We start from the raw sequence: 12801 nt of genomic DNA on the forward strand, positions 1-12801 counted from the left end.
TGCAGGAAATGAGAATCCCCAGGAGACTATCTGCAAAGTGGTACTGTCTTATGTTTTCATTTATGCTTTGGGAGAAAATTTTCAGAGGGTGTTTATGAAATTGAAGAGTGGTATCAAGCTGGGAGGGGCTCAAGCACCACAGAAAATAGAATTCAGTCAAAGCTTGATGTTTTAGAAAAACAAATACCCTGAAAATGGAGTACGGTTCCATAAAGTCAAGTACAAGGTTTTATGTGTCATAGACCTGGCTAGGAGAGGTTCCGTAGGAAAGATGTGTGGATTACATTTGGCCACCAACTGAATGTCATCACCGTGCTGTGTTCTTGCAAAGTAGGCAAGTGTCATAGAGGAATGTATGAACTGTCACGGCACTTCAGTTTTGTGGGGTAATCCTGCTTTACTCAATACTGCTGAGGGCTCAGCAGAAGTACTTGGTTTGGGTTTGGCACCACGTTTCATGAGAATGGACTGATTAGAGATCAAACAACTGACAGAAATAATCAATCACGTGTCTTGAAGTTAACAATCTACAAAGAAAGATTGAAGGAGTTGTGGTGGTTGAGCTCACAGAATCGAATAGGGAAGGAAACATCATAAAACTTCAGATGCGTAAAGGGAACCTCCAGGTGCATGAACACTGCCATGAAAAGGCACAGACCTAAACTGCAGCGAGTGAGATCCTGGTTGGAAATGAGGAAGCCTCGTGATGTGAAGGACAGTAAAGCATTGGCATAGGTTGCCTACCCACCCTATCTCTAGCCATCTCTCAAAGAAGGATTGAAAAGCAACTGTTTGAACCCCCCTCTGCACACTTGTCCATTTTGCGTTTGCCAAAGGCATCAAGCACAAGGTCAGATACGTGGCACTGGAAAATCCTGGCCTTGGTGTCACAGCTCTTATTACAGAATTAGCACAGGAATTAGATAAAACTAGTGAAAGCATAGGATAACAGCTGGAGGGGAAAAGCTGGTTGCAAATCCTTCTACATTTGTGGATCTGCAGCATTTTTAGGCAAGAATCCAGAACTGCTCAGCATGAATCCATGAAGGCTTTAAATGGTAGAAGGCCTTGAGATCATTTTTTTTAAGTTTTTTTCTGTCCTTTTTTTTTTTAAAGTGGGGTTTTGTGGTGCTTCTTGGTGAAAGCTGATTAGATTGGTTGACAGGAAAGTGAGGAAGAAGCACCAGAGCAGATTTCTATATGGCATGATAAAGCAAATTAAAGAACACTTTGCTACGTGTGTTTTAATAACCAAAGAAATTGAAGTGGGAAAATCACCACTGACTTTTCAGATGCATTGTCACTGTTGTGTGCCTTACCAAGGGCTAGGGCAGAAAAGATCTCTGTGATGCTTACTTCGGCCTCCCCTAAAGAAGCACCCTGTACCGGTTCCTCCCACCAACATCAGTGCTACTGACTGTCTATAAATAGGACTTTGACAAACAGCCTTACTTTTTTTTTCCCCCAGGCTCCAGTCACATGCTAGAAAGTGCTTTCCTCTAACTCGAGACTGCATTACAGTCCCCACAGCAGCAGCCTGGAAGGGCCTGCTTTGCAGAAGAGCCCTTTACGTGGACACAGAGGATGCTGCGGAGACGGAAGTGAGCTTGCACACGAGAGACTCATCTGCAGCACCACAGCCCTGCGTTCACTAAAGGTAATAATGAACGTAGCCTGTAACAATGTGCTTGTAACAAGCCCCTTTGGAGGCCACATGCAAAGGCTTTGTGCGTTTGTCACAGGGCCCGTGGTTCATGCTCTGGGAACCTTTACTTCTCTGTGAACAGAAAAGGGATTAATTTGAGCTTTAAGGTGAGACAGCTGAGCTAGGGGAAGTTGATTTTTATGGCTGTTGAAAAGGGAGTAATTTCTTTGACTTACAGAGAAATACTGTTACCAAATATGCATTATTATTGTCATGTAATGTTTCTTTGCTTGTATCGAACCTCAGTTTACCTTTCTTCTACATGCACCTTTGGAGGGAGCTGTCTCTGGCAGTTACTTTTGTGAAAGATGGGGTTTATCAGCTAAAATGGTAATTGTATTAGCTCTACATATCACCTGATCTGATTTGTTTTGGTGAGTTTATTAAATTGCAAAGGGTGTGTGCTTTAGACGAATAAGTGGAATATACAGAAACTAGAATCAAATCAAAAAGGCTCCCCACGCACTTATAACTGTGATTAGATCTCACTGAAATGGAGAGGTTTCTCAAACGGTTTACAGGAACTGTCTCAGTGATAACTGGCCTGGCTTTTACAGTCTGGTTCCTTTGGCGTTCCTGATTTCAGAAAGACTGAATTAAAATGAAACTGCTTGGGGAACCTCATGCTTCTATAATAAAATAATCCTTTTCTCTTATAGTGAGATATGTATAGCCAATTTCCCTTGCTTTTTTGTTCTTTGCAGATTGAAAGCTGCTGGGAGTAAGTGGTTGCCCTTCCTTCCTCTATTCTAGAAGACATGATTTCCAGGAGAGTGTTAGGGTCTCTTCTCTGTCTGTCTGTTGTTACTGTGTTTATCTGGTAAGCATTTGCTGGCAAGCTTGGTCATATTTAAAACATCCTGCCTATGTCTATGCTGTGGTAAAAACCACAGCAGCAGAAAAATACGAGCAGTGCATTTTATGGAAAGTCCCTGTTAGAGCTGTAAGAAAGAACAGTAATTCGTACAATACGCAAAGTAACACTAGTAGAGGGAGAAGCCTCTGAAGGGAGAGAGAAAAAAAGACCAGTTGTGTCTAAATTACAGTGCTAACACTGTATCTGACTCACAAACAAATGTTCAGGTGCAGAATATTCCAGTTACGTTTCAGTTCAGGCCTTAAGAGATGATTACCTGTCTCTTCAAACAGTCCAAGCTTACTCCAGTGTAACTAGGGATAGCTTTGTAGCTATCAAACGTTGTTGCTTTCAGACACTGAGAATGTTTGTAGCTTCGAGCATGCTAAATACTGAGTATGCCTCACAGATTCTCTTGAGCAAATTCAAACATTGTTTGAAAGGAGTCTGAGATCAAACATTTCTATTAACTATTAAATTATTCATTATTAATTGTTAAAATAGTCTTAATTCCACTTGTTTTGTCCTGAGCTTCCCATTTATGCCTTAGCAGCAATATATTACATCAAAATGTGAACACACTGGCTCCTACGCTAATTAGTAAAGTAGACAATCAGTTAGCTAGAGTTACTTCTCAAAATCGGTGCCAGATTCTGAGATCTTGCAAAATCCTAGGAAGATATCTTTCAACATTACTGATCTTAAAATGTTTCTTTGCTATCCCAGGATTACAGTCGGGAATGGAAAAGTACGCTACCTCCCATATTACCTTCCTTGCCCGGAAATCTTGTAAGTGTCCCATTTTGTATGTAATTAATAACACAGATCGTTGTTACAGGAGCTGTACTTCACTGACAGTATAAATAGTTATTAACAAGTAGTCACTTGTTCTTTATTTTATGCGATGATGAATCTGTAATTAGTCAGTCTCTTAAAACTACATGGCTCTAACGCAAACTTGTCTGCTTGCCCTTCAGGACAGCTCTGTATTTGTACAGCGTGAGTGAGGCCTTGTCTATTGCAGATCACAGAGGCCGTGACTAACAGGTTAACATTGGCTTTGTTATCAGGGTGTAATTACACACGTGCACGTGTACACACAGGATCTCACTGTGCTTTGAGACGTGGATCAAGTATCCCAGCTCACAAGATGGAGAAACACAGGTCAGAGAGGTGACATGAACGATCCTATAAGGAGTTCTGTCAGAGTTAGAAATAATCCCCCAGTCTCCTAATCGTGTTCATCTTCTTCACTCTATGATCTGTGCTTTTCACTTGCTTTATGAATGTATTTGCGTTGTGGCAGCACTTGAGTCATGGACCAGAAGCCTATTTTGAACAAAAAGAAAGGGAAGATGCTTCCCCAGAAATCTTACAGTTTAAGGGGTCAGCTTCATTGCATCACGCAAGCTAATGTACGGATAGCTGACTTAGCATTGGTCCTAAAATCTGCCTCAAAACTGCATAAAAGAGAATTTACACTGTGGAGGAACAGGTTATATGGCCTAAGTGACTTCACTGCCATATCCAACCGTAACTGTAACATGACAAGCCACGGCTTTTCCCATCCTTTGTCATGACCTACTAATCTTGTAAAAACAAAACAAAAAGATGCAAATAGGAAAGGTGATCTCTTACAGAAGCATTCTGATTATTTCAAGTCATTAAAAAACATTGTGTCTAGTAAGATGCTTATTTCTGTGAATGCTGTTTAAAGTGTGATATATTTCAGGTAGTTCATCCCTCCGGGTGAACAGGAACAGGTATGCAGGGAATGCAGCACGTATGTGACCAGAAGTGGCAGTCCCCAGCAAGCATGTGCTTCCCTTGATTTTCACCCCTAAACTCTGACTTGACTTGCCTAGACGTGGAGAGCTGCCAGTTTCTCTCTGTCCCTGTTCCGTTGTGTGCTGTTTCCAAAGTGTTACTCGCCTGACAGCCCTTGAAGGTGCGTACAGGCAGCGTCTAACTCTCTGTACCAGGCAGAGTAGCGTCCGCAGCAGCTGGAGCGAGAACTTGGACAGCTGTCGGTACACCAGCAGGTCCTGAAACTGAACCAGGTTCTTGTTTTTGGAAAAGTGTTACAATCCCTTTCTTTTCCTACCTCATCATGCAGCTCCATGAAACTCCAATATACAGAAGAGAAGCCAGTCCAGCTTTTTCCCCAGTGAGTACTGGCTTTTTATGTCCTGACCTTTCAACTGTTGTTCCTCTCTTCTGGGCATATTCGTGTATTATTCAGTGGATATTTCTTCCTTTTTACAGATTATTTTATCAGCAGCCAAGAGTGCTGGCTCCAGAGTAAGTTTCTTTGTTTGAACTTTGTTGTTTGTTTCTGCGGACTTTTTGATTTGGGTGCTCTGTGGCACTCACAGTTTCAAAGTCCTGGTACACACTGAACAGTACCTTGTTCCAAGAGAAGCGTAACCGTATGGGTATTCTACAGCTGTCTATGCTGCTATAAGGTGAAGTTTAGTCACTGTATACTGCTAACACACCTACTGTAAATTCCCAATTAAAACATTAGTACACACAGAGCCCTGTCTACGTGGTTGCTGCAGGGCCGCCTCTTGGCATGGGAGAGATACAATAGCTGGAAGACATTGAGAAACACCTTCTGGAACTGTGTCGTAATTGTTACCAGCTGTGGGAGAGCTTTGAATACATTTCAGGGCAAAATCAAGCAGGTGCCTTGTGTGACCTTCAGCAATGGTTTCAGCTAACCTGCTGGATCATATGCTGGAACAAGTTGCAAGCACTCAGACAGACAAGTCTCTATGAGAAGCAGTCAAACCAGTGAGTTTAAACAGACACGGAAGGTTTCAGGCAGTTAAGAAGTGACTTAGGCCAACACTCCTTGGCAGCTCGAGTTTGTTAGTGGTCTCTGTTGGTCCAGCTTCTATGACCTGACTCTTATTTCTAGCAGTTCACCTTCAACAGCCACCATTCTTTTGCATGTTAGTAAACACACCCTGTTAGTGCGTATCCTGCTGTTTCAACAGGACATGCTGAATATTTCTCTCTTCCGTATTGCAATAAATTAATGTGAGAAATCAGCTAGTATATGCTGGACTAAATGAGGAGAGAATCATGTAGCTTTTAGTGCTCTGTGTCTTCTGAAGTGAGTTCACTAGCACGCACTGAGAGGATGCATACCATGGGAATGAGTCATTGGAAAACCCAGTGCAGCCCTGTAAAATGAAATTTAAAAAAGCCCTGCTTAGAGAAACAAACTTGCAGTTTTCCTTCTCTCTCCCCTCCTCCAAAACCAGATAATTAACCCAGAAAGAGAACAGTTCAGTTAGTACATTTTCTACAAACCAAATTCTTTTTCCTGTATAATTTAATCTTTTAATCATATGGATTACTATAGGAGGGAGTGAAATTTTTATTCTCGTATGCATTCAGACTGAAAGTATTAAATCTGGGTTGAAAGTATACTGCTGCCTCAGCTCCCCACAGGTCCCTGGGTTTGGTTTTTATGCTGTTATTGCCTTGGGACCATGTCAGAGGGGAAACTGCTTCAGTCTCCAAGTGTGCCCCTGTGCCATGCATGACAAATTTCATTAGCAGAGTGCTACAGATCACGGTCTGGGGCGAATGTGAGCGGGCTAGAGTAAATTACACATCATAAATGACATCTTGTTTTAAAATCAAAAGGGTAAGAAAGAAAACCTGAAAACAAAGCAGAAAGTTGAAATAGCATTGCATAGCTGTAATAGGGCATAATCAGACTCTGCTGCAGGTATATTCAGTATTTCCGCTACCCACACAGCAGATTAAGGATTTTCTATAGCTTTGTTACACATTTGAATGCTGCCTCACGTACAGAATTTTAAATTATATCTGAATGTGTTAAAGCTATATATAAATACTGGAAAAAGAAACTTTCATGCCACAAGCTGTGTTTCAATAACACAGTAATGGGGTATATTTTTATAGTAATTTTCATATTATTACTTGTGTTTTAATCTGTATGTAGCAATATGCATCAGACTGATAGCAAGCACACGTAGCTTCTCATTCTGTGAGTTCAGTGGTCATTAAACTCCCCTCAGCAGAAAAGCCCCGTGAGCTTAAGTGAGATTTTAGTAGATCCTCGGGTTTTGCCAATTCATTTAACAGTGCTTAATTTCATCCCAGGAACTGAAATGTCCATGCTTGGTAACCTTAAATAAGAGGGCAGGGGAAAAAGATCTGAAGAGAATACCATCCGTAATGAGTTACTGCTCATACTCACACTCTTCTTCTAGCTGCCTTTTTAGTGTTTCTTTCCCGTTTACTGGCCTTGAAACCAAAAGGAACAGTTACGTTTCATTAACATTCCCTTTCTTTTCCTTCAGGCGTCAGGATGTGCTGACAATCACGCCATGGCTGGCCCCCATCATCTGGGAAGGAACCTTCAATTCTGAGATCCTAGACGGTGCCTACAGGCCGCTGAATCTCACCATAGGGGTGACAGCCTTTGCCATTGGAAAGTAAGTGAACTACTCAGTGGGCCCAGTTCTTGGGTTGGTGTACTTCCTCTGTGGAAAGACCATTTTGGCTTTTGTTGTCTTCAGCAGAGCTGAAATCTGTCCCAATCTGTAGTAAACTTTTATGCTCGTGTGTCGTGTCCATAATCATACAGGCCTATAAGATAATAGACTTGGCACCCAAGGTACCTGAAGCATGGTCAGTATTTTTGAGGAACTAGCATGTGTCTTGGGAATTAGAGCTGTAGATAGGTAGTTGGTTGCTCAAAGCAGAGATAATCCACTTGTTCCTTGTCTTCCTCTGTACTTTACCTGTTGCATGTATAGCGTTTGCATCCTTGCAGCAATAGCTAGTCAATACTCTTCATCCCTTGTCATCTTCCATTCATTAAAGCACCCTTCATGATCCACCATGCGTCCCTTTGTCTATGCTGGGCTATTCACATGTTGTGTCTGCACAGATATACAAGGTTTGTGGGCCGCTTCTTGGAGTCAGCAGAGAAACATTTCATGAAAGGCTATCGAGTGAACTATTATATCTTCACTGACAACCCTGAGACAATTCCCAATGTCCAGCTGCAGCCTGGACGAAGGTTTGTCATTGTCCCCATCAAGAAATACCCTAGCTGGCAAGCGATCTCCATGCGCAGGATGGAGGCCATAAACAAGCACATAGCGGAGACGAGCCATCAGGAGGTGGACTACCTCTTCTGCCTGGACATTGACATGGTGTTCTACAATTCCTGGGGGCCTGAGACCCTGGGTGATACAGTAGCAGCCATACACCCTGGCTATTTCAATGTCCCTCGAAGCCAGTTCCCTTATGAGAGGAGGAGCTCTTCAGCAGCCTACATCCCTGATGGAGAAGGGGACTTCTACTACGGAGGAGCCGTGTTTGGAGGGCTGGTCAAGAAAGTTTATGAGTTCACCAGGACTTGCCACATGACCATCCTGACAGACAAAGCCAATGAGATCATGGCAGCCTGGCAGGAAGAAAGCCATCTCAACAGGCACTTCCTCTCCCACAAACCCTCCAAGGTTCTTTCTCCAGAGTATTTATGGGATGACAGGAAGCCAAAGCCCCCTGAAATTCACCTCATACGTTTCTCCAAAGTGGATAAGAACTACAAAGAGATAAGAGACTGACCACCTGATCCCTGAAGAGATGTTCTCCACACCACCAAACCCACTGAATATTAGCTCCCACAGAATATGCCCCACCATGAAGTTTTGTTCCCAGTGTGAACAAAGTGAGAAAGGAACATGTGGATAGTTTCTCTGGAGAACAGGAGTCTTAATGCATTTCAGAAGCAGCAGCCAAAGTGGAGGTGAGAATGAAAAAGTTTCCAGGTTCCTAATCTTTGGAAATATAAGCATCCCACTTCAGGCTGCAGCACACAAAAAGGCACCCCAAAGGCCCATTATCAAATGCAAGGCTGTCCTTATAGCAAGGCTGCGGCGTGTTTTCTTGAGGCCTAGCAAAAACTTATGAAGATCAAAACGGTATTTGACATTCCTGTGGAGAAGGAGAAGACCTAGAGTTTTAGTAAAGACCTTTTCACTTAAAAAAAATTATGAATTTGGCAGGGCAGTGAATTTTCATGCAGTGTGATTTAAAATCACACCCTTTATCAGGATCAGGAGGAAACTTGCACTCAGAGCAAGTTATCCCTGATTAGTTTATAGCAGAATTTCTTGGACCTTCTCAGAAGAGAGCTGAGGGCTGGTGCCAGCCATTACCAGTAAGAACCCTGGTCTGACAGGACAAATAGTGTGAATTCTTATAGCAATTATCTTCCAAATTCCAATCTGTGTTACGGAAACCTGCGTTTAGACAGAACTGGCACAGCTCAGACCCAGACTGAAATTCTTTGGGTTTATTTCAATCACAGATGTGCTCTGAACCTTTTCCCTGGTTCACGTGTCTCTGTAGATCATGTAATCTTTTCCAACACAGAAAATCTGGGATTGAGAGGTTCATGTTCCTATTCATTGCTTCAGTCCTTCCCAACTTTTCTAAGCTCCGTGAAGTAAATTGGCTAGAAGCTGCTGGAACCGACAGTAAGAGCTGATGCGTTTCCAGCAAACGGGGTGATTTCATTTTATAATGAAATGCTCTAGTGAAACTGTGAGTTCAGTCTAGAGCTGGAAGTAAGCTGGGGTTAACATTTTCTTTGTGTGAATGCGATGAGAAGCTGAACCGGGCATTTTGCAGCCTTTAAAGCCTGACAGCTCACTCGTGTGAACAGGCGAGGGGCGTCCAGACACAGGGGAACAGCCACGGCTTGCCAGTGACGACTGTATAATTGTCAACTGAGGTCACAGCATGGAGGTTCATGTGCCACCTCCCTTGCCACAGCACGGCTGCCATAAACATCTCCTCTGTTATCTCCCGAGGCGTGCTACCAAAGGGCTGTGCGAGTCTGTGCCATGCTCTTTTAATGTCAGCAGGGAGAGAGAGCACAAGGAGCAGTGGGGAATGGCCATGCTGAGCGCTGCTGCCATGCTGTACGGCACGGAGAGGAGAAGCGGGGGTGAAAGGGCTAAGCAGACTGTTTCTAAGGGAACAGTTTTAAAAAAAAAAAAAAAAAGGCTCATTTGTCAGAGAGAGAGAAAATGGGGAAGAGGTGCCTGACTGTTCTTGCTTCTCCTCACATGAGAAAATTGCTGTATGGCAGTGTATCAAGTATTCAAAGCTTTAGGGCCTCACCACTGATTGCAGATGAACTTAACGAGCCATTTCATTCCTGTGTGAGCAGGCTGAAAATGGCACTTGCCAGTGTCATTGTAGGCATTTCATCTTCCAGATGACTAATTAGAAAAGCTTTCACGGTATCCATAATATAGATAAGGTACACAAAATACCTCCAGCCCAAAACCCCCAGTGGCAGATGGGTCTGCTTTATCCCGCAAAGGGTCTGCCCTATTATATTTTCTCCAGACTGTTCTTAGTGCCGTGCTGCTGGAGGAAGATACCCCACTTCATAACTAAACCAGAACTGAATCTCCCGTGAAGATGTCTGCCTTTGGTAACCAGGCAACTCAGTTAAGCCAAAAGGGTGAAGAAAGATCTTTATCCAAATATTTCCGAAAAGATATATTCTGACTGAAGCCAGGATTAATACTGTATATTTCTTACTCGTAAAACAGTTGTGTCTGAAGGCCATGACCGAAACCAGGGTCTCATTATGCCAGTTGCTATATATATATGTACACGTATATGGATTCTTTTACAAGCCAGAAGGAACTGTCTAGTCTGATCTCCTGCACAGGACAAGCCAGATAAAATTATCTCCCAATGTCAGTATCAAGCTCACAATATATGGCTGGGCTGTGCTAGCTTAGAAAAGCCTTCAGACCCATTAAAAACGTGAAGTGATGTAGCAGCCACAAGTCCACAGATCAGCTGTGCCAATGGCTAATTCCCCTTATGCCTTAATTCTGTTCTAAATTGGTCTGTGTTTGCAGCCTGTATTCGCAGCCGTTGGGCTTCATTCTGCCATACTAAATGACTTGAATTCCTGTGCAGGTGGCCATAGCCTATACTAAATCCACCATGAGAGGAAGTTCTCCAGCACAAATGTTGTGTGATAGAGAGTGGGCTGTATTTCTGGGGTACCTGTTCTGAAAAACTTTTGTGAAAGGCTTGGTCTCCAGCTCTGCTTCCGACACCTTTTGGCTGAATCCAAGACCGTGTGATTGACGTGATAATGGCCTGATTTGTGCAGTGCCAAACATGTTTATTCTCCTGGCAGGCCCGCAGCTTCTCCCCGGGGGAAGGTCTTATGTCACGTTACCTGACACAGTTCTGCTCGACAGGGCTGTGATTTGAGGCAGTACCGAGAAACTCCCTGTGTCTCCAGGGAGCAGCAGAATGTGACTGCAGAAACACACTCCCCAGTGCAGTGTGGGAGATGCTCCCTGAATCAGCTCATGCCCTCCTCTAATTAATGAAAGCCTGGACTTCTGTTGTCATCCCCTGCTGATTAATCCCCTTCCCCCAACACCAGCGGCAAGCTTTCCTTCTCTCATTTGGATTGTGCAGCCTGAGACTTGTGGGCAGTGTGGCAGCTTCACAAGGACCTACTTTCTGATCTGAATTCCCCACCAGCATCCATTGCTCAGTGGGGAAACTGAGGCAGACAATTAGCAAGGGAGCAAATTGGCACTATTGCATCTGGGGTCTTCCTCCATTTGCTACAGGGGGTCAATGCCATCTCATGTGTCCCCGTGCAAAGGGAATTTGTACTTGGAAACACGCACATAGTACTGCATGAAAAGGGAATCACCACATGTAAATAAATCATCGGCCGATTTACACTGCCTGAGGATCTGATCGTGCTTTCGAGGTATTTCTGACTCAAGCCCTGTTTGTCCTTAACCAAGCCTCAGATCAGTAGCTTGTTGCCTTCCCAAGGGCCCCTTGTTCCATCCGTCCCTTTCTGCTCGGCTGGAACAGACTCATCATTCATTGTCCATCTAATTTAAGAACCCATCTGACAGGCTTTTTCTTTCCTTGTCCCAGCTGGTGACTTTCCTTTCCCCAAAGGGAAAACTTCTCTGGGGGGCAAGATACAGAAACTTCCAGCACCGAATATGATCCTAGGTGGGGACAGACCATGATCCTCTCGTTTCCCTGCTGATAGAACAAGAATCATTTCCACAAAGCCAGACTTGCACCCTTTTTCACTCCTGTTTGGATTTCCCTTAACCCTCCCACAGGTGCTGCTGCCTGACATTATTGACCAGAAATGTCATTTTGAACCACTTTGGTGTGCAGCAATAGTTAGGAAAGGACTGGCCCAGTCAAACCTTCTCTGGGTGAGATCTGTGGCTGGGGGACACGGAAATGAGATGGTCTTTGAGCAGGCACAGATGAGGAAGGATAAGAACATCAGCTATTCCCCTGCACAAAACCAGGCTGGGGAATAGCTGTGTGCATCTGGCTGCTTTAACACCGCAAAAGCAGCACGGTGGTGGGAAGGAGCTGGAAGGCTGTGAGCTCCCTGCCGGAACGGCTGGTTTTAGTCTCCCACCCTTGTCTTACCTGTTTAGCCTGTGGCTTTCCAAGGAAGGGACTGTCCCTTGTTCTCTGTCCGCACGGGGACTAGTCGTGGTTGCTCACTAGTGAATGTGAGATACACAGAATGAGTTTCTTCCTCAGCAGGGGTTTGCTCTGGTCTCAAAGGGCAGCTCTAAGCACCAGGGTTACTATTTTCTCCACCCACTGCTCTGCTTCACCTCACCGCCACAGCGAGTCCCCGTGGGATCCCCAGGGGTGAAACATGTGGAGAGCAACTCTGCAGGCGGAGTGACAATGACAGTGACGGGTGCTTTCAGGAACAGCAGGAACTGCAGAAGGAATTTGCAGGAGTGGGTTGCGCTTTACTCACACTAAATCCCCAATCCTGCAGTTCTGCTCCACACGTAGGTCCACACAATCAAATAATTTAGGAAAGCATTGCTAGCAAAACGCATCGAAGAAGTGACTTTTAAATGTCTGCCTACCCACCCGACTCCCTCCTTTCTCTAAGAGTAATGCTGTACTGACTTGACTTTTCTTGGGCTATATTTAGATTAAACATAGATTCACCAAATGTCACTGTTTCATGTAAAACTAGTATAAAGCCATATGAATAGAAAGGCAGTTCTAACCAGAAATCTCTGCTGCTCGTATGCCCACCTCATCACCCCTGCTCCCCTAGCTGAACCTTTAGCTAATTTAAAGCAAGTCAGATGAGTACAAATTACTTTTTAAAAGTGCT

At 44.0% G+C, this 12801-nt stretch overlaps 1 protein-coding gene across 5 annotated transcripts; it reads left to right on the plus strand.

Moving 5' to 3' along the window:
- Positions 1 to 1406: 1406 nt before the first annotated feature.
- Positions 1407 to 12588, plus strand: GBGT1 (globoside alpha-1,3-N-acetylgalactosaminyltransferase 1 (FORS blood group)). Of its 5 annotated transcripts, XM_063353057.1 has the most exons (7): positions 1415 to 1657; positions 2410 to 2525; positions 3288 to 3350; positions 4678 to 4728; positions 4827 to 4862; positions 6905 to 7039; positions 7498 to 12588. In XM_063353057.1, exons 2-7 carry the CDS (start codon positions 2464 to 2466, stop codon positions 8180 to 8182), a joined length of 1032 nt encoding a protein of 343 aa, XP_063209127.1. In that variant the 5' UTR covers positions 1415 to 1657; positions 2410 to 2463; the 3' UTR covers positions 8183 to 12588. The 5 variants fall into 5 exon arrangements, with proteins under 5 accessions (XP_063209128.1, XP_063209127.1, XP_063209129.1 ...); XM_063353058.1 differs by lacking the exon at positions 4827 to 4862 and having other exon boundaries at positions 1407 to 1657; XM_063353061.1 differs by lacking the exon at positions 1415 to 1657 and having other exon boundaries at positions 2472 to 2525; positions 4294 to 4728.
- The last annotated feature ends 213 nt before the right edge of the window (positions 12589 to 12801 follow it).

Source organism: Chroicocephalus ridibundus, chromosome 15 (assembly GCF_963924245.1).
Source record: "Chroicocephalus ridibundus chromosome 15, bChrRid1.1, whole genome shotgun sequence".
NCBI lineage: Eukaryota > Metazoa > Chordata > Aves > Charadriiformes > Laridae > Chroicocephalus > Chroicocephalus ridibundus.

Coding starts and splice junctions, on each gene's coding strand:
- GBGT1 (XM_063353057.1), top strand. CDS start 2,464: ATGATTTCCAGGAGAGTGTTAGGGTCTCTTCTCTGTCTGTCTGTTGTT. Junction 3,351..4,677: donor CTTCCTTGCCCGGAAATCTT/GTAAGTGTCCCA, acceptor CTCATCATGCAG/CTCCATGAAACTCCAATATA. Junction 4,729..4,826: donor CCAGTCCAGCTTTTTCCCCA/GTGAGTACTGGC, acceptor TCCTTTTTACAG/ATTATTTTATCAGCAGCCAA.